Source organism: Vulpes lagopus, chromosome 22 (assembly GCF_018345385.1).
Source record: "Vulpes lagopus strain Blue_001 chromosome 22, ASM1834538v1, whole genome shotgun sequence".
Taxonomy (NCBI): domain Eukaryota; kingdom Metazoa; phylum Chordata; class Mammalia; order Carnivora; family Canidae; genus Vulpes; species Vulpes lagopus.
Genome location: NC_054845.1, coordinates 2,540,617 through 2,560,843, shown reverse-complemented (window position 1 = coordinate 2,560,843; position 20,227 = coordinate 2,540,617). Strand labels below are relative to the sequence as shown.

Below are 20,227 nucleotides of genomic sequence, written 5' to 3'. Positions count from 1 at the left end.
GGGGAGAGAAGGAGAGAGAGACAGGGAGAGGGGGAGAGAGACAGGGAGGGGGGGAGAGGGGGAGAGAGACAGGGAGAGAGGGAGAGAGGGAGAAAGATAGAGGGAGGGAGAGGGAGGGAGAGAGGGAAGGAGGGAGAGACAGGGAGAGTGAGGGAGAGAAAGGGAGAGGGAGACAGGGAGGGAGAGAGGGAGAGAGAGGGGTAGAAGGAAGGAGGGAGGAGGAGGAGGAGGGAGGGAGGGAGAGGGAAGGAGGGAGAGAAGGAGAGAGGGGGAGAGGGAGGGACAGGGAGAGGGAGAGGGAGGGAGGCAGAGAGGGGGGAGAGGGGGGAGCGGGGAGGGAGCGGAGAGCCCGGCGGGCGGCTGGGTCAGCGGGCGGGCGGTCCGGGGTCGCGGGCTCCCGCGGTAAGTGCCGCCGCCTCCAGGCCGCCCGCCGCCCTCCCCCCGGCCCCGGGGCCGGGTCCCCGCTCCCGCTGCGTCCGCCCGGCGCGAGCCCGGGTGCGCTCCGGCCCCGGCTCCAGCTCGGAGACGCGCCCGCCGCGGGGGCACAGGCGGCCCGGGGTCGCGCGCGGGAGCGGGGCAGGCGGCGGGGCGCGGGGTCCGCCCGGCAGCCGCGCCCCCCCCCCGCCCCCCGCCGCCCTCTGCGCCGCCGCCGCCGCCGCCGCCGCCGCGCCCCGCCCCCGGCCCCGCCCCCCGGGCCGCATCCCGCTCGGCCAATCGGCGGCCGCCCGCCCCCGCCCACGTGACCCCGGGCGGGCTGAGGACCTGCTGCTTCCCGAGCGCCGGGGGATGCGCGCGGCAGAGCGCGAGCGGCGGCGGCGGGCCCGAGCGGCGCCCTGACGGTGCTCCCGGCCCGCGTCCCGGCTCCCCGCGCCCCGCCCCGCCCCGCCCCGCCCCGCGCCCCCATGGCCGCAGCGCCCCGCGCCCCCGGCGCAGCCCGCCGGCCGACCTCGCTCCCGCTGCCGGGCCAGGGCCGGGGCGCTGCATGTTTCTGAAACTCCGGCGGTGCCGCGCGGGTCCGGCCGCCGCGTCCCCGCCCGGTGCGCGCCCCCCCGCCGCCGCCGCCGCCGCCGCGGGATGCCCAGGAGCCCGCCGCCCGGCCCCCGCGATCGCGCGTTGCCCGGAAGCCGCTGGCCGCTGCGGAGCCGCGCCGAGTAGCCATGGTGCTGGCGGAGCCCCCGCGGCCGGGCGGCGGCTGGACCCTGTGCGAGGGCTTCTGCTGGCTGCTGCTGCTGCCCGGCGCGCTGCTGCTCGTCGCCCGCCCCGCCAGGCTCGCGGCTTTCCCTACCTCCCTGAGCGACTGCCAGACGCCCACCGGCTGGAACTGCTCCGGTGAGTCCGGGCGCCCCAGCGCCGCCCCGCCCCGGCCCGCGGAGGAGCCGCGTCTGCAGCCCGGGCGCCTGCCAGCGTGCGTCCGCTCGGGCCCCGGCATCCCTGAGCCGACCCCCGTCCACCCCGGGGAGCCCCATTTGCAGCCGGGGCACCTGCCTCCGTGCGTCCGCTCGGGCCCCGGCATCCCTGAGCCGACCCCCGTCCACCCCGGGGAGCCCCGTTTGCAGCCCGAGCACCTGCCAGCGTGCGTCCGCTCGGGCCCCGGCATCCCTGAGCCGACCCCCGTCCACCCGGGGGAGCCCCGTTTGCAGCCCGAGCACCTGCCTCCATGCGTCCGCTCGGCCCCCCGCATCCCTGAGCCGACCCCCGTCCACCCTGAGGAGCCCCGTTTGCAGCCCGAGCACCTGCCTCCGTGCGTCCGCTCGGCCCCCCGCATCCCTGAGCCGACCCCCGTCCACCCCGGGGAGCCCCGTTTGCAGCCGGGGCACCTGCCTCTGTGCGTCCGCTCGGCCCCCTGCATCCCTGAGCCGACCCCCGTCCACCCTGAGGAGCCCCGTTTGCAGCCCGAGCACCTGCCTCCGTGCGTCCGCTCGGCCCCCCGCATTCCTGAGCCGACCCGCGTCCACCCCGGGGAGCCCCGTTTGCAGCCCGAGCACCTGCCTCCGTGCGTCTGCTCGGCCCCCCGCATCCCTGAGCCGACCCCCGTCCGCCCCGAGGAGCCCAGTTTGCAGCCCCCCCACCTGCCTCCGTGCGTCTGCTCGGCCCCCCCTCAGTCCCCCCCATTCCTGAGCCGACCCCCGTCCACTCCTTGGAGCCGCGTCTGCAGCCCCGGGCACCTGCCTCCGTGCGTCTGCTCGGCCCCCCCATTCCTGAGCCGACCCCCGTCCACCCCGAGGAGCCCAGTTTGCAGCCCCCCCACCTGCCTCCGTGCGTCTGCTCGGGGCTCTCCCACTGTCCCCCCCCCCATTCCTGACCCGACCCCCGTCCACCCCTTGGAGCCGCGTCTGCAGCCCCGGGCACCTGCCTCCGTGCGTCTGCTCGGCCCCCCCATTCCTTAGCCGACCCCCGTGCACCCGGAGGAGCCCCGGGAGCGTTGCAGGCCGCTACGGTGGGTGGGAGGGTGGGCGGGGCTGGGGGGCCCGAAAGTGCAGGTGGAGGGACCTTTGCATCCTTGCACTTAGGACTGCGGATGCTTTTTTTTTTTTTTTCTTTAAGAAAGAGTAAACGGGATTGTTCTGTGGATCCACCCAAAAGAGCACCCGACCGACCTTTGTGGGAAAGCCTAAAAGCAGACCCTTTTCCCGTCATTAAAGAAAAAAGAAAGAAGGAAAAAAAAAAAAAAGTCTAGCTAGAAGGAGCGAGAAATAACTTTATGAGAGAGAACCAGCGAGAAAGCGATCAATCAAATAGGGCCCCTGCAGGGGATGCGCGGATCCCGGGTGCCAGCGAGGCGCCCTGCTCTGGCCCTCGAGCCCAGGTCACACGGATCCTGGAGCTTAGGTTTCGGGAGATTCCCATCCCTCCTCCCCCCTTGCTCCCTCTCTCACATCCTCCTCCTCCTCCTCCTCTTCCTCCTCCTCCTCCACTTGGCTGCAAACGACGTCGCATCTGCAGCCCAGAGATGCTTCTCCCCGGCGTCCCCGAGCTGCTCCGGGGCGGAGGGAAGTTGAGGAAAGAGGCGGTTCGCGGGTCTCCCAGGCCCGGGGCGGGGGGGTGGGGGGCGGTGCGCACAGCCGGGCCTGACCCGGGGGCGCGGGGTGACTCGGCTCCAGGGGCCAGGCACCCTGCAGGCCCGCCCGGGCCCCTTGGGAGCTGGGAGCTGGGCGGGCTCCGCGCCCGGAAGCCTCGGAGGGAAGCCGGGCCGGGGGCTGGGGGCTGCTGCACCCCAAGTGGCCTTGGCTGTCCTTCCTGGAGCCGGCCCAGCGCGCATCCCCCGGCCGGGGTCGTGGTGCCATTTCTCTGGCTTTGCAAACCGCGTCAACCTGCCCGGGGCATTGTCCCCCTGGTCTGCTGTCTGCTCGTGCTCGCGAGTATGCATGGAATTTTCTCATCTTCTGTAGATGGGATCCTGCTGTAGTTAAATCTGGCTCTGAATAAAGTGGTTCCCAGGGATGCATGCAAGCTCAAGTGTCTGGAACTTCGGGGAGGTGGGAACGGCCAACTGTAACTCACAGGATGAAAAAACACGCAGACCAAGGCTGCTAAGGGCTGTAAATTCCACCAGGAAAATGATTAGGCATCATCATAGTTAGTGCTTTCTAAAGACAGGTTGAGCTCTGCAGCCCTGTTAAATTTGGGTCAAAGAGATGGCCTTTGTTCTGTTTTTGGCAATTTCTAAATTTGGTTATTCTCTGTAAAATTGAACAGGTTTTCTTTAACTCCTTCCTGGTTCGTAGGTGCATATGTATATATATATTTGTGAGAAGCTAAGTTCCACTCTGCAGGTGTCGAATCCCTTCTCTGGTGCTTTATCATAGATAGGCACGTTCAACAACCTGCAAAATCACTTGTTTGAAACGGTCACAGCTTTGTGGTCCAATGCGTACTTGGTCTGCTACCTCCTAAGCATAGTATTGTTTTAGGAAGTAACTAACCTAAGTGTGAAATTGAGTTTGACAATTAAGAAATGTATTATTGTGAGCCAGCTATCTTAAAGAGATCTGCAGAAACTAAAGAGAACAAACTTGTTTTCCTGGCCGATTTTTGAGAACCTGGCACACCTCTCCACCCCTGTTAACTTAGAGGTGATCAATCTTCATTTGAGCCAGACAGACCATCACGGCAAACACTGTGCCTGTTTATCTTTATTATTGGGGCTTTGTTTCCTCTTTGTCTGGAGAAATTCCAAATAAGGGGCCGTTCCAGACCTTAAAGTAAAAGAATGATTAACAATGGAGAATTGGTAAAATGACATTCAGAGACCATCACCAGCTCATTTCTAAAATGTGGAGTGTGGGGGTCATAAACTACCGTCTACTTAATGAGAAAAAAAAATAATGAAGCTAGGAAGCAAGTGTGAAACCTTCATTTACTGCTGCCAGCATTAACCCTGGCTAAAATAAAATAGCAATATCAAAAAAGAATATTAAAGGAGAATTGGCTAGAAAAGAACTGTGAAAAGAAAGAAATGAATATTGATCACTTAACTAGATTTTGGAGGTTATCAGTAGAGAATGACCTTGCAGTATAGCTGTGGTTATTGGAATTAAAATTTAGAGCAATGCTTTTAAAGCTTCAAGATAGTGCTTTTTCTTTTTTCCCCCTAAGGTCTATAACATTTTTTAATGACTGGAGTATTCTCTTTAAATTTGAGGTTATGATGACAGAGAAAATGATCTCTTCCTCTGTGACACCAACACCTGTAAATTTGATGGGGAATGTTTAAGAATTGGAGACACTGTGACTTGCGTCTGTCAGTTCAAGGTAAGAAGTCTGATTTTTGCATCTTCGTATTCATTAAGGAGACTACAAAGGAGGGATCTCCCTTTACAACCCATCACCTGGCAATTTATAGCTATGCAAGCTAAGAGGAAAGCTGGCACCAAGCAAGAGTACTGTACTGCAAAGAGAGCCAACGGATGTCAGAAAAGACCGAGCTTTTTGGAGAAATGTGTATGCCAGAGTTATGAATGCCACTGGCGGTAGAAAGCTTCAGGTTGTTCTTTTGATGTGTCAGAGGCAAATTATGCTTATGCGTCCCGTCTAGCATGCATTTTATAAATCAGCTGCTGGGGCTAATAGCCAAAATAATCAATGGAAAAGAAGTGTGGATTTGTACTTTTGTTCTTTTTTCATTGGGGCTATCATTTTTTGATCCTGTTGCTCTGCCTAAATGGCTTTAGGTTTTATTATCCTGGCAAGCCGGTTAAGTATTTAAATAAACTCCTTATTCATGTGACTCCAACATCACTGTGCTAGTTTTTGAAATCGTGGAACTTATTAATATATATCAACTTCTCATGGACCACATTCAATTTTAGCTGAATCTCCCAGGAATCCAAAAGAGTACAAATAGCTGCAAGTCATTTCATAAATGTTAGAAAAATGTACTTTGCCTCATGTTAAAAAAATAAATAAAAAATATTTAAAAAAAAAAGAGAGAGGAAGATTGCAGCACTGGTATCATCAAAACTGGGTTATGAGTATCTATAGAAAGCTAGAGCTCTTCAGTCATCATCTAACAACTGCTTTACCCCATGTAAATTATAAACCTTCTTTTCTCTCAAAATGTGTATACAAGCATATATGCCTTCAACTATCATAGGCGTTGTGCTAATGTCTTCTATTCACCTTTGAGTGTTGCTGAATTACTTTTTTAAATGCACATGAATTCTAACACAAGGTTCAACCAGGAAATATGCGAATAAACAAAACTACATAAGTGGGATCAGGGAAAACTTTTCCAAGATTGTAGGCAAAAGTAAAATTTAAAAAGGAAGAAAAGAAAAGAAGAATACAGAATAAATGAATACAGAATAAATGAAATGAAAATATTAAACCCAAATTCGGTCTAAACAATTGATACAGCATGTAGTATTTAGAATTGTTGATGAAATTAAATATTTTAAGTTACATTCAACCTCCCGGTGAGAGAGATAAGGGAATTCATATTTAAATATAGTTTGAATGGTTTATAGATAAGCTAAAAGCTGCTTGGACTTTATTTTCTTCTTTCTAAGAAAAGCAATAAAAGGACTGATATTTGCAAAGTGCACCACCTCCTGGTGGGTCAGTATTGTTGTGACCATACTACAGTCTTTCAGACCATACTAGTGTTAGAAACATATTTGTGCATATTTAATATGCATGTAACACCAACCTCTAAGGTCTCCAGCCACACTGAACAATGTAATTATGTTCTTTCAATGAACTACATGAGAGAGATGGAGCATGAAAACTCTCCAATTCATACTTTCCCCAAATGCTAACTAAGGAGAAAATACAGGTGGATAAATCATTAATTAAAGACTCAAAGTATTTTGTGGATTTTCCCCCCGTTTGGTTTGTGATTCCCATAAATTTGTGTTACTTTCATAACCAAGGGTAGAAATAAGAAGTGAATTCCTAAACGGTATAAAGTGAACCAAAAGGAATGTTCTTCAAATGGAAAGCCATAATTCTAATACAATTTCAACAAGAGAAAAATAACAGAGTTCACAACATTCTAAATGGATGCATGCTACTAAAAGGGACGCATGGTTTTCTTATTAAAGAAATTATGTTTGGTTTTCAGGTTCCACAAAGGGTTTTGGTAAAACTTTTAACGACAAAAATATTTATGTTTTTCGTGCTTTGGTCAGCCCTTTACGTTCGTCACTAATTTAAATACCTTTTGAGTGGAGTAGATTTGGGAGTGGGCAATGAATGCAAGTTTGAATAAGAACCTACAATGTATTTTTTTTTCCTAATGCCCGTAACATTTAAATTTACTACGAGATTACTACTGCTATTAGCTTGTGCTTTGTGATGGTTGTCAGTCTGTCCAGAGAAAATAAACATTTCCTTCTGGAAAATTTAGACTCTACACATAGTGAGAATATAGAATGGCTGGATTAAGTTGAAGATCAAAGAAAATGCACAAATTGTGCAAAGGATAATAGGATATTTTAGGTTAAGAGTATCTTGATTCAGTCCTTTTCCGGTACATTCCACTGAGTTTGAGGTTGTTGTTATTTGTTTGTTTGTGGTTTTTTTTCCCCTGTATGATGAAAAGGGAGATGTCCTGATAATTTATTTTCCTAAATACTAAACTAGCTTAGATTGTCTACTCTCTGTTTATTCTGTTTACAGAAATTCTTTCATTCAAATAGGATGGAAACCATGGTCATTCTGGCTGGAGAGAGAAATTTGAGAGAAGTGTGTGTGTGTGTGTGTGTGTGTGCGTGCGTGCGTGTGATCTACAGTTTTCCAACTTGGAACATTAAAGTGAACATATATTTGCCTTAACTTCTGTTAGATGATTGAAAATAAACATATTTGTCAGAACTGAGTGGTAATTATTTCCTCCTCCTTTTACAGATGAGGAAATTAAGGCCCAAAATATAAATAACCATCATTAAGTGGTGATCTTAAAGTAAGAACCTAAGTCCTTTGACACCAAATCTAATTTTTTCCCCAAATATTATTATACGTGCAAGTGAGAATATCAGCAACAGCAATACCAAGTTATCGTAGACAATTCAGTATCCAAGGTAGTACAGCTGTTTTATAGGTGATGATGTGAGTTCCAGATACGGCCTGGAGCCATGTTCCTATCAGAATACCAGATGGCATGCTGGTCAATATGATATATCAATTGTGGAGAGGAAAATTTAGAGATAATTAGAGGGATGGATGGATAGATGAATGAAAGGAAGAAGGAAGGAAGAAAGGACGAAAGGAAGAAGCGTAGTGGTTATCCATAGATAGTATTGGTCATACAATGACCAATTATCAGTTTGTAATTTATTTATTTATTTATTTATTTATTTATTTATTTATTTAATCAGTTTGTAATTTAAAAATATGATGAAGCCTTCTGTCTTTCAGATATCCTTTATTTCACGTATTCATTATTTGTATTTGATAAGCATGCTTTAGGTCTATAATTGTTCCACTTACTAGAACTGCATAACAAATTGCCCAGAACTTAGTGGCCCCAAAAATAATGAACAGTTCTTCTGCTCATGAATCTACAATAGGACAGGGCTTAAGGGAAACATCTCATCTCTGCTTCCCTTGGCATTAGCTGAGGGAGAGAGAGAATTCAAAGGCTTGGTTCTGCACTCTTCTCAGGGCTCCCACTCATATGTCTCACTGTCAGCTGGACACCCTGGTCCTTAATGTGGATCTCTCTCTGTATGTGCTAGTTTGAGTTTCCTCAGACCACAATGGCTGTGTGTCAGGGGCAAGTGTCCAGAAAGAGAGAAAGAGCCAGATAGAAGCTGTATCCTTTAATGACCTAGCTTGAGAAGTCACACAGAGTCACTGTCACCATAGCCACAGGCTTGCCCACTCTTAAAGTCATATTTTCTTTCATTTAAAGAAATGTGGTTACAGAGAAGAAAAAGTTACTTATGGAACGATCAAAGGATTGGGACATGTGCAGGTTTTTTATCTTTTTCTTTTTTGGAAGAGAAACCTACCATATCCTAAGCCATTATTCTTAAGCCTTTGACAACTGGGAATATAACAAGAATTCACTTAACATCTGTGGAGTACCTTCTACATGCCAGACTCTATGGAAGGTGCCGACAATCTATAAAATATAAGTTCTACATAGCTTCTAGATGCTGAAATCTCAGCTAAAAGAAATCCTTATTAACCAAACAAGCAATAAATCATAGGAAAAAACTTCTCACATACATTTTTGTTCATTTGTAGTAAAATGAATCCCATATATTCTAGAGTGTCAAGTCATTGAATACACTAGTGTGATATGTAGCTACTTTCTTAAGCAATGTGGACACTTTGGAGCAAAATCATTCCACTGGAAAACACATATTTGGAAAATAAACTTAAGATTTTTATAACATCTTAAGAAAAATAGAATCACTCCTCCCCTGAGAGGGAGTTTGTACAACACATACATTTATGGGTCTAGCCATCTGGGCCTGAGTGTTGTTTTTTCTCTTACCAGCCAACTTTGTGGCCTTTAGCAAGTCACTTAACATCTGAATCCGTCCTTTCATCTGAAACTGAGCAGTATCATGATTGCCACTAAAAACTACTTCCAATAATTTGGCATACTTAGGCTTAACAGCATACTTAGGTTATTTTTATGTGTGGGGGTTATTCTGTTTTCCTTTATTTCTATAATTTTAGACGTGTGTTTAGTGTCAGTTTTAGATGGTGTGTCAACTATACTCAAACAACAAAAAAATGTTTAGCGTGAGACACAAATAATTTACATATCTTTTTATAAATGAGTATTCCAAAGTATTTTAAAGACATGACTCTGTTAATCCTCCCAAATGCCTTAGGTAACCATTTCAAATGGGAAAACTGAGCTACAAGCTTGTTAAATATTTAATAGTTGTGAGATACACACAAGGCCCTCCACCAGAGCAGTGAGAGAAATTGAGGAAACTAGGACCAGACTTCCACTCCTGAGCCATAATGATTGAGAGTGTGCTTCCTCCTTGTATTATTCATATTAATGAGTGCAAGGCATGGTATTAAAGGCCAAAAACATTGCGCTGATAATCTACAGTTAAGCTCTTTTCAGCTCCATACAAATCTCCCTCTTGGCTTGTGCATGGAACTTGGCAGCTCTGTTTTTAGCACTGTTCACATTTGGCTTACTGCATCCCTCAGAAGTGGCATATGAACACTTTATCAGTTTGTTCCGTCTTTTAAGATGCACATCAGCATTGTGTGTTAGCGCTTGACAGAGATGATAAATACCTCCCGCCCCTTACCCCCTGTCCACTCACTACATCTAAATATTCGGCAGAAGTAGATGAGAAATATAAATAGAGAGGTTCCAGGGATTGGAGAGAAGAAAATGTGGGCCCAAATAATCTACACATTGTTGTAGGCAGGTCTGAAGATGGAGATTAAAAGGTAGCCAAAGACTAGAATTCTAGGACCTGAACAGGAGAAGCTAATAGTCCAGCCATCACACTAATTTTGACTGTTTTCTGCCTACTGCAAGTGTCACCAGGTCCATTGACTGTGATAGGTTACAGTTGTTCCCTGCTTTCCGATCTCTCCTCCATGTGCTCAGGTAACCACTGTGGTGTTAGTGGGTCTTCATAAATCCTCCCTGGTCCTGAACACGGCACATTTATCAAGCACCTGTCCATCCACCTGCCTCCCAGGCTATGGTTCTGACCATGGAGCAGAAGCCCCATGTAGTTGGTGTTCCCTCCGTACTGCTCACTGGAGAATTCGACTCCTTACTGACGTTTGGCCATTGCCTTTCTTCTTCAGTAGTGATAATGTTTTGCGTCCTGTGGTAGGACAATTCTCAGATGTAAGCTAAAAAATACATATGTATTTAGAAAGCTTGTGGAAGGCAGCCCTTACACACATATTACCTGATCAGAAGTGCATGCCTGTTGAGTTAAAGATCCTCGTTAGTGAAAGGTTCTAATCAAAACAGTTTTTATTATTTATTTATTTATTTATTTATTTATTTATTTATTTTTCAAAACAGTTTTTAAATATAGTAACACAGGTAGACTGAGTTTGGGAGCCAAGAATGTAACTGTGGAAAGGAATTACTGCAGAGAGGGCTTCCAGAATATCTAAACTAGGAATAATAGAGAAGATTTCTAAAACATGTCATATTTAAAATATTTAAATCATTTTAATCACATGGAAGTGATTTCTAAGTAGTTATGGTTTAATATCTAAATCATCATGTTAGCCGTTAACGGAGATCATAATATGAGTATCATACAATTTGGATTTACTATCGCAAGAAAAGTATATCGCTATTACTAAGCTATGTTTCAGTTTTTTAATAACAGATAAAAAGACTCATAAAATAAGACTTTCATTGCAGACAACATTGGCTTATCCTATTTCATATATAAATTACTCGGATGATTAAGCCATTGTTACATAAAGGCAAAGAGCAAGAGTTAAATGATTGATGAAGAAGGAGAAAGTCCAGATATTCTAAGGAAATAGAGTAAAAAAATAAATACCAGGTTTTTATGATAAGATTATAATTTTATTGGGAATTTGTACTTTTTTTGGTATAAATCTTTGAGTTGAATTTACCTTATGATAGAGTTTTAGGTTTATTACCCTATATGTTAAAAGTTTCCTAGCCATCTCACTAGATCATGGGTTTATTTTGTATGTGTTATAAATTTACAGCCATGAAAAATCCAAGTATTTTAATAAGAACTAGAAAATAGGAAAGTGTTTCCACATGCATGTGTACGTATGATTTGCTTTACTTAGTTTCTGGCATATGTGTGTATTCATAAATAATCATCTTAGTTATTGCATTTGTTACAATTAAGCAATGAAACACATCAGTAGTAGTAATCATGAGATAATCACATCTCTAGTGTAATTAGCAGGTATAGGACACAGCCAAGGATCGCTAATGCCTTAGAGTGTGATTATATTATGATGAGTATACCCTGTAGGTTGCCTAATTTCCATTGTGAAATGTGTACTTTCTTTGTAATGAGGCTGTTTTAAAAATGAACTCTTCTCTTTATGAAATATATATTAATAGTCATGCTTTTCAATAATCAATACCGCTTACATAGATTTCAACAGTTGTTGTTTTCCCCTCTGTTCCATATTCTTTTGGTTTTTTCTTGCAGTATATCTGTCAATATCTAAAGATATGTGGCAGATTAATTAGTAACCCAAATGTCTTATCCAACTTATAGAAGTTTGTAAAGATTAAACTTCAACAGAGAAAAAAACCATACTAAAGAGTAACTGATTTCATTGGCATTTCGGCGATACACATCTGCTCTAAACACAGATAGGCAAAAACAAAAAAAAAAACAAAAAAACACAGATAGGCATTACCTATTTTTAATAACTTGAATATTGTAGCATGTTTTGATATTTTTCCCCCGCCAAGCCAGATGGGTGTATATCTGAAAACCAGTATTAAAAAATGTTGATAACATTTGTTGCTATACCTTTTTAGTATTGCTAAAAGTATTTAGTATTTTAGTATTGCTTGCCAATCACTTTGTTGGAATCACCTAATTTAAAAGCTCCCCCCCCCCCCCACAGCCCCTCAACGGAATCAAATGACTGATTGGCTGACTTAACATTACTTCTGTGTATCTTTGAATGATGCTCTTACAAGGTTAAAGACTTTAGTGGATACAATGGGATTGCTGAAAATGAAAACAAATGCCTTCTTTGGTAAATGATTATTTCTGTTCCAGGTGTCAAGGCCTCCAGTACTAACCTACGCTTCTCTCTGTGTGTCCCTCAGTGCAACAGTGACTACGTGCCTGTGTGTGGCTCCAATGGGGAGAGCTACCAGAATGAGTGCTACTTGCGGCAGGCTGCATGCAAACAGCAGAGCGAGATTCTTGTGGTGTCTGAAGGGTCTTGCGCCACAGGTACGCGTGTGATCCCGAGGACTCCCTGAAACCTTGGGAAACTGTGTCTTGCTTTTTCTATTATCTCCAAATAAATAATTCAGAATATATACTGGCTGGATAAGCCTCTCATTCTTTTGTACAAAGCATACATTATCCTTATTTTGTCTTTTTTTTACATTTCAAATCACTTCTGGAAGAAAAAGAAAATCTGCCATAAGGATGTTGATTTTAATGCATATGTTATTTAATGAAATGCAGACAGTTGAATAATATAATTAGAAGTCTAGATTTACTGCCCACGTCCCAAATATAGAGAAACCTATCTACTCACAAAAAAGGTTGGTCGGTTTGTTTTGAACAACAGCATTGTCTGCTGGAGGGCAGTTTTGCAGATCTGGGTTTGAAAATAAAAATGTGGGTGACCTCCGCAGCACTATAAAATATTATTCTTAACCATTTAGATGATTATATTGAAGAATGTATTTGTGAAGGACATCTATCCTTTCTAACACAGTCAGCCTGGGATTCCACAAAGCTCTTTTAAGTTGTCTTTACCAAGAGTGCTCTGAAGGGAGTGAGGAAGAAGAGTGAGTTTCTCAGGTTTTCCTTTGGTGTGCAGTGATTGTTAGAGCTGAACAGTATTACAGGAAGAACAATAAACAAGGGCAACAAAGCCCAGCTTGAGAGAGTAATGCTTTAAAATACAGCTGAGTTTACAGATTAGGCTTGACACATTAAAATCACATATATTACAGTCTTTAGTGTCCATGATAGCTGTCTTTAATGGCACACAAGCATCTTTCTAGAAAGTCATAATTTCCGAGGAATTGGATGGCATAAGCATGTCAGGGAAAATTATAATGACCCAAAATAGGAACTTCCTTCAAAAGTGAAAAGACAAAATAGTGCCAGGAAAAAAAAATCTAATTTATTGGAAAGATAACAAGTGTTAGATAACACATATTTTTCGGATAACAGGTATTTCTGTTCCAGGGAACCATGTTAATAGTCACATGTAGATTGAGGCGGGTTGGAAAACCAGCAAAGAGGAAGGCTTGTATTCTTTAAAAGATTATCTTAAGCCTATTGATTATTAGTAATCGATAGTGTTCCAGATGTTACCAGTGATTACTTAAGTTCCTAAGAACTTGCAGAAAAGAATGGTATTATTCACAGATGATGATGTAGGCCTTTGTTTTGGTTTTGATTTTTAAGTAGTCTTTTATATGATTCTTTGCCTCGTGAACTAAATGTCCTTGCTGGTGCCCCACTTGCTTCTGATTTGCTAACGCAAAGGGATCACTGCCACTCCATTTGTCTGAAAAATAATGAATGAAAATGACAGTAACAGGGGAGAGTCAGTGGACTTGCTTCTCCGGTGGGGAGGGAGGAGGACCAGCATTCTGCTCTCACAGTAAAAATGGGGGGAACAGAAAGAGAAGGAGCAAACTAGTTATAAAAAATCAATCTGCCATACCCTTGGAGAAGAACATTTAAAGTGAGATGTTAAGACAAATTGCATAGGGAAAAATAATGGAAACACTCTAAGAAACCAAGAATGATGGAGGCCAACGCCAGGGAGTACTGAGGAAAGGTTCTCCTATTCCAAGATCACATAGGATACCAGCCTGTCTCTGACGTTCCCAAATTCTCAGTTGCCAGTTGTCATAATAAAGAGTTATGAAGTTATGGTAAGGCTAATAATATTTGGTACCAAAATCTCTCTTTCTTACTTGCCAACTTCCAGGTTCTTATAGGCTCAGGCATTCACATTCTCCTGATTTATTCAAGTCTTTACATTCTAGTCCCTAACGTGTTATTTGTACTATGAAAATACATACATAGCCAACTAGAACATTGAACCACAATTGAGTGATCCATACCTAGCTGATTCACATACTTAGATTTCTGTAGGATTGATTTAGTAAAAGCCAGTTTTACTGAATGTGTGTCCTATTGACTTGTAAATCTAAAAGGATTTTGAGCTGAATAATGATAGAGGAACCAAAGTAATTTTGATTAGCTGGGTCCGACTGTAAATAAATTAGAGTTCTGACGTTTGAACCAAAAGAAATTCTCATTCTTTTCTTTTCAGATTTTTCCATTTATTTTTTAATGCTATTTGACACTGAATAGAGATGGCAAATTGTGATCTCTAGGAATAAAAGACAGTAGAAAATATAACTTTGTTATATTTCATTGAATTTACAAATCTTTTTTTTTTTGTCCCAAAATGGTTTCCGATTGGGCAGTCTTCTCAACAGCCTCAATGTCAACTTCACTTTTTTGTGTTATAAGAAATGCATTAACGAGGCGTTCAGACTCTTAGATTCAAAAGCATGACTTCTTTAGGTGTCTCACCAGTAAGACTTCAGTAGGCTACATATTTATCTTATACTAAAGAAATCATTAAAGCTTCCCATCACTATCTCATAATGATGTGTTGGACTTGTGATTATTTTTTTCCACTATCACTTCTTTCTTTCCTACTTACTTAATTTGGGTCACATCAAACAAAGTTGTCTTAAGAGCTATGCCCTTTGACTTTTTAGAAAGATACATGAGAAAGACAAGCCAATATACTACTACCATTTTTTTTTTTGCTTTTCCCAAGCCATTATGTACTTATTAGAATATCCATAGATGAATAGGCTAAATGTTTATTCAGAATCTTAATTTTTATGTTCTAGACACAGTGATAAGCATTTAAAATATGCTATTGTGCAGTAAGCCTCAAAATAACCCAATGAGATAGACATCACTATATTCATTGAGTAGAGGACAGATAAGCTTAGGAAGCTTATGTAACATTCCTTATGTTATCAAATGAGTAACGTTCGGAGGTTTGAATCTGTAAGGTTTTATGTATTTACTCTTACATGCATATAAGTATAAAAAGCTGAACAAGACATGGTTCTTGATTTACAGTCTTATATTTATTTATTTATTTATTTATTTATTTATTTTAATTTTATTTATTTATGATAGTCATACAGAGAGAAAGAGAGAGGCAGAGACACAGGCAGAGGGAGAAGCAGGCTCCATGCGCCAGGAGCCTGATGTGGGATTCGATCCCGGGTCTCCAGGATCGCGCCCTGGGCCAAAGGCAGGCGCCAAACCGCTGCGCCACCCAGGGATCCCGATTTACAGTCTTAGAAAGAAAAGAGAAACTATACACATTCAACTAAACCTCGTGGAATGTATTAGTGTTATCATACTACGACCTGTTAGCCTCTGATGATAAGTGATACTAAATTAAGCTTTCAAATTAATCAAACTAAATTTAGTTAAAATTTTAGCAGTGAAATTATACAAATATCGACCATTCATGCATTGACCTGTCCAAAAGTGATGTTTCCATGAGTTAGGGTTACCAGTTCAGTTAACAGGACCATTCTTTTTTTTTTTTTTTTAAAGATTTTATTTATATATTCATAGAGACAGAGAGGGACAGAGGCAGAGACACAGGCAGAGGGAGAAGCAGGCATCATACAGAGAGCCCGACGTGGGACTAGATCCAGGTCCTCCAGGATCACGCCCTGGGCTGCAGGCGGTGCTAAACTGCTGTGCCACCGGGGCTGCCCTAACAGGACCATTCTATTAGGGTGACAAATGCTTCAGCCTTTCTTGATCTGTTATCATTAAACTGTGAAGGCATATGATCAAAATCCTTATTTGATTATACATTTACTAAGTAGGGTTTTTATTTTAACTTGTTTTACCAATTAGCTTGCCTTAAGAAAAGAATCTGCTGGCCTAATCTGTTAGACCCTGTGAATTTAGTTAATATGAGTCTCCACCAAGACGTATTATTTAAAATACTGCTCCATCTTGACACTGCTAATGCCTTGTATGATGGCAAGCATGACTGTTGGGGAGGCAACCACTCTTCCATATGTCAGCCTTCTGTATGCCCTATCATTTGCCCTATCATTTTTTATGCCATGCCTCTCATAAACTGTCATGGAGGCAAACAAGTAGAAGTAATGGGTTTTTGGGTTTTTGCTTTATTTTGTTTTTTAAATTGGACTAAAGCATCAAACACAAATTCATTGCGGTGGCATTTGGTATAGTTCTTGAATCCTGGTTGAGATTTTAGTGTGAGATGAGAGCATTTCAGACAGAAAATATCAATATTAGTCTGATTCCCCAGTATTAGCATTAAAAATACAGAACAAAATGTATTTAGAATGAAAATAAGTGGAGAGGCAGAAAGAAGATGATGTCTACACTTAATAGGTGGAATCAGTTGGAAACTCAACGGTCTTGACTCCCAACTAGAAAACTGGGTGTCTCTGGGAACTAAGTTGTCTGAAACAGACAACTTTGACTGACTGCAATTACGTAGGAAGGAGGGGAGAGAAGAAATTAAGTAAGAGAATGCAGGAGGGTACTGGCTTTTTCTGCCAACATCACTTAGAGTTTATCCAATTTTAAGCACAAAAACAAAAATTAATCTCACTCTTCTATTGATTTCAAAAATGAAGTATGTTGTTGGTGGCAGATAAACTCCTCCACAATTGTGGTATTTGGAAAACATATTAGTAATTATATAAAAAGATAATCATCTATAAATTTTCTTTTTGTGTGTATGTGATTTACAATAATATAAGCCTTAATTATGAGTTTATTTGCCACATGTCTAAGCCTGTTTAATTTCTGAATCTCACTGTTATAAGCATTTCATTTTCAATTTTTTTTTTTGTTAATGGCACAAAATTCATCCTGGTTAAAGTAAAAATATGAGAGATTTTACATAGTCAATTTTAGAATATAATCAAAATAGGATATAATATCAGTTAGATAATAGTTTTTTTACAAAGTTTAAGAATGAAAATAATAATTTATTTTATAAGTTATATTATACAAATTAAATAAAATTGATGTGAATATGTATTTTCAGAATAAATAGTAATCATTTTCTCCATTATATTACTGTCTTAATAAAGGAAGTAAACATGAACTAAATAAAGTCATAAAGAGTTTTTGAATATGTTTTTCAAACAAAACCAAAGTATTTCTTTTCTCCTCCTAGATGCAGGATCAGGATCTGGAGACGGAGGTAAGGTTTGCCTTTTTATATATTTGAAGAATTATATGTGGATGTTATTTATGTATATTTACTTATGTATTTACCATTATAGATTTCTGAGACAAATTCATGTTTTGCATTTTAGAAAAGAGGCAAATGAAAAAGTAGCATTCTACTTATTAAATAAATGTATATACCATGAAAACTATTTAAAATATTTATGAATCTTACTTGAGAACTTTGTCATCTAATATTTTTTATTAGTTTATTTATTGTTTGTGCCCTACTTTTCTTTGAGATAGATATGCATGTCAAACTTCCTAACAGAAGCTTCCAAGATCATTTGGCAGGGCAGAAAGAATTCTTGAAGAAATCACTTAAATACAGAGATTTAAAGTATATAGCAATGCCCTAAATTGCCAGGTACTGATATTAACACATATCATGTAAACAAGGTCTTAATTACCAAATCAATAATTTGAAACGGAAAGCTTTCTTTTCATAAAAGAAAATAAGAATGATAAACAGAACTTAAGACAATGAAATTAATTCACTACATAACTTCTTTGATTAATATTTATTTTTACTAAAGCAAAACATATTTTTACCATTAAATTGTGTGTTTAGGGAGACAGAAGATAAAAGAGGCAGAAACTTTTAAAATTTGGTCTGAGGTACTGCCAAATAAGACTTTATTTATGAATTGAATCTTCATTGTAAATCCCAAAATGCTTTTTCAAATGAAATTCAAAGTTCCACCTTTATGCACAGCAAGAAAACAAAATTAGATAAAATTTCAACAAAAGTAATAAAAAGAATTAACGAAGACCTACATTCGTAAGGCCTTGCTTAAGTTGTATAAAATGATCAAATGTATGATTCCAAGTAAATTTTAGTTTTTAAAAGCAGAATTTTATAAAAGATAAAGAAAAGAAGGCCTTGGGTTCAGGAAAGATCTGACTTATCACACTTTATTATCTAGTTTGGGCAATATTCCAAAGATTTACCAAGTTGCTTTATGTAATGAAAGGCTTAACTAGCTTAAATAAGCAATACCCAGAGAACACAATTACAGCAAAATATTGGAGTACAGTTTTTCCCATAAAGACTGAGACTGAACAGGAGTCAAGATTTAGTACCATGAGAGCATGAAATTTATTTCAATGTCACATGTCATGGGACAGTCATTTGATGTTAGGACAGTCATTCACTACGTCTAAGAAACTGTTTTCCTGCCAACCCTCTGGCTGATTAATATAGTATTCTTAAGAAAGCTTCTCTAGCTGTTTGAAAAGAAGATCTTAATAGAACAAATTAAATCTTAAAGAGAAAAAGACAGGAAAAAGAGTTGCTTGAGTAGCTGTTTCACCATTGGAATATTAAGGAATTCATCAATTTTAAAAGAGTTGCTTTTGGGGTGCCTGGGTGGCTTAGTTGGTTAAGTATCTGTCTGCCTTCAGCTCCGTTCCTGATCCCAGGGCTCCCTGCTCCCTCTGCCTACCACTCCCCCTGCTTGTGTGTCCGCACTTGCTCGTGTGCGCTCTCTCTCTGTGAAATAAATAAATAAAATCTTTTTTTAAAAAAATGCTGATTTTGGAAGGAAGTAGTTACTGTGCAAAACTCTGTTTATTTCCCAGCTACATTTAATCTTTATATATAGATTACCTAATTTTGCAGATATTATGTTGAGTTTCAGCGTTCCACTATTCATGCAACAAGTCTTATTAATTTTTTAGCATCTTCAAAAACAAAACAAGCTAGACGAGATCGGGTGGGTTCAGGGTGGTATGGCCGTAGACCAAAACAAGCTAGAACACAGAAATCTTCATTGCTCTTTCTATTAAAATGTAATGATATACTTTTTTATGTTTGAGTCCCCTATCATATCATATATAATCTCTTCATTTTAATTTATTTTTTAAGAAGACATGGTTTATATCTCAGACACTGGCTTCCAGCTTTCATTCATTATAATTAGCTCATCCAAGTGAAAATGAAGTCAACTTCACTCTTCCTTGTTGCACTCTGTATTGAAATTTGGGGTTTATTAAGTTATCCAGGGATCTAAATAAGGTAATATTTTAGGAAATAATTTTGATGTCAAGGATACGTTTATAACTTGAACTTTATACATAAGTTAGAAACCACTTTCCTTTTCTTATTCTCTTCTCCTGTTTGCTTTTTACCCTTCCTTTCAACTATAGGTACTTTATAGTAACTTCGAGGAAAAACAAAGCAACTTCTTAAAAATCATTGCTTTAGAAAAAGAGAAGAACATATAACCCACTTAATTTTGAGTTGTACTCTTTAAATAGTAGTTGTTCTGAAAGTTGTGATAATGAGTATTTATTCCTACTACATAAACTATTTTTTTAATCAGAGACAAAACAATTTTTTAACTAAATTCCTTTTTTTCTAGTCTTTGTCTTACTTTGCTCTGAAATACTAATGATTTTAATTTTCGTTAATTTTTTAGTCTATTATCATAAGGTGCCAAAAAAGCTGAATAACTATAACCTAAAAACCTAGTTTAACCTGAAGAATTACAATTCACATATCCAGTGGATTGTACATTAAACTATATTTGACTTACCACCTCTGCTGTACAGAGGATGAACTTGCCTCTGTATTTTGATAGTGCCTATTACCAAGGTATCAGAGGAGCCAGAATCAGTTTCCTTTGAATTAACCAGAAGTGATTAAATTACCTGTGATTGTTTGGTTAATCCATCAATCCTAGCTAGTGATTGTTCTAACTGGTCTCTGTAGGATATATTCTCAATAATGTGTATTTAGTTAATAATTGGGGCATCTTTGCAAGCACTTTGGGTGGTTAATGATTATTTTT

General features: G+C 41.5%; 1 protein-coding gene across 1 annotated transcript in view; it reads left to right on the top strand.

Moving 5' to 3' along the window:
- Positions 1–871: 871 nt before the first annotated feature.
- Positions 872–20,227, top strand: part of TMEFF2 (transmembrane protein with EGF like and two follistatin like domains 2) — a 220,849-nt gene continuing 201,493 nt past the window's right edge. Inside the window, exons 1-4 of the mRNA XM_041736998.1 lie at positions 872–1,329; positions 4,643–4,752; positions 12,236–12,365; positions 17,383–17,409. Of these exons, the coding sequence (XP_041592932.1) occupies positions 1,158–1,329; positions 4,643–4,752; positions 12,236–12,365; positions 17,383–17,409 (439 nt within the window). The 5' untranslated portion in view covers positions 872–1,157. The remainder of the gene's footprint in view (positions 1,330–4,642; positions 4,753–12,235; positions 12,366–17,382; positions 17,410–20,227) is intronic.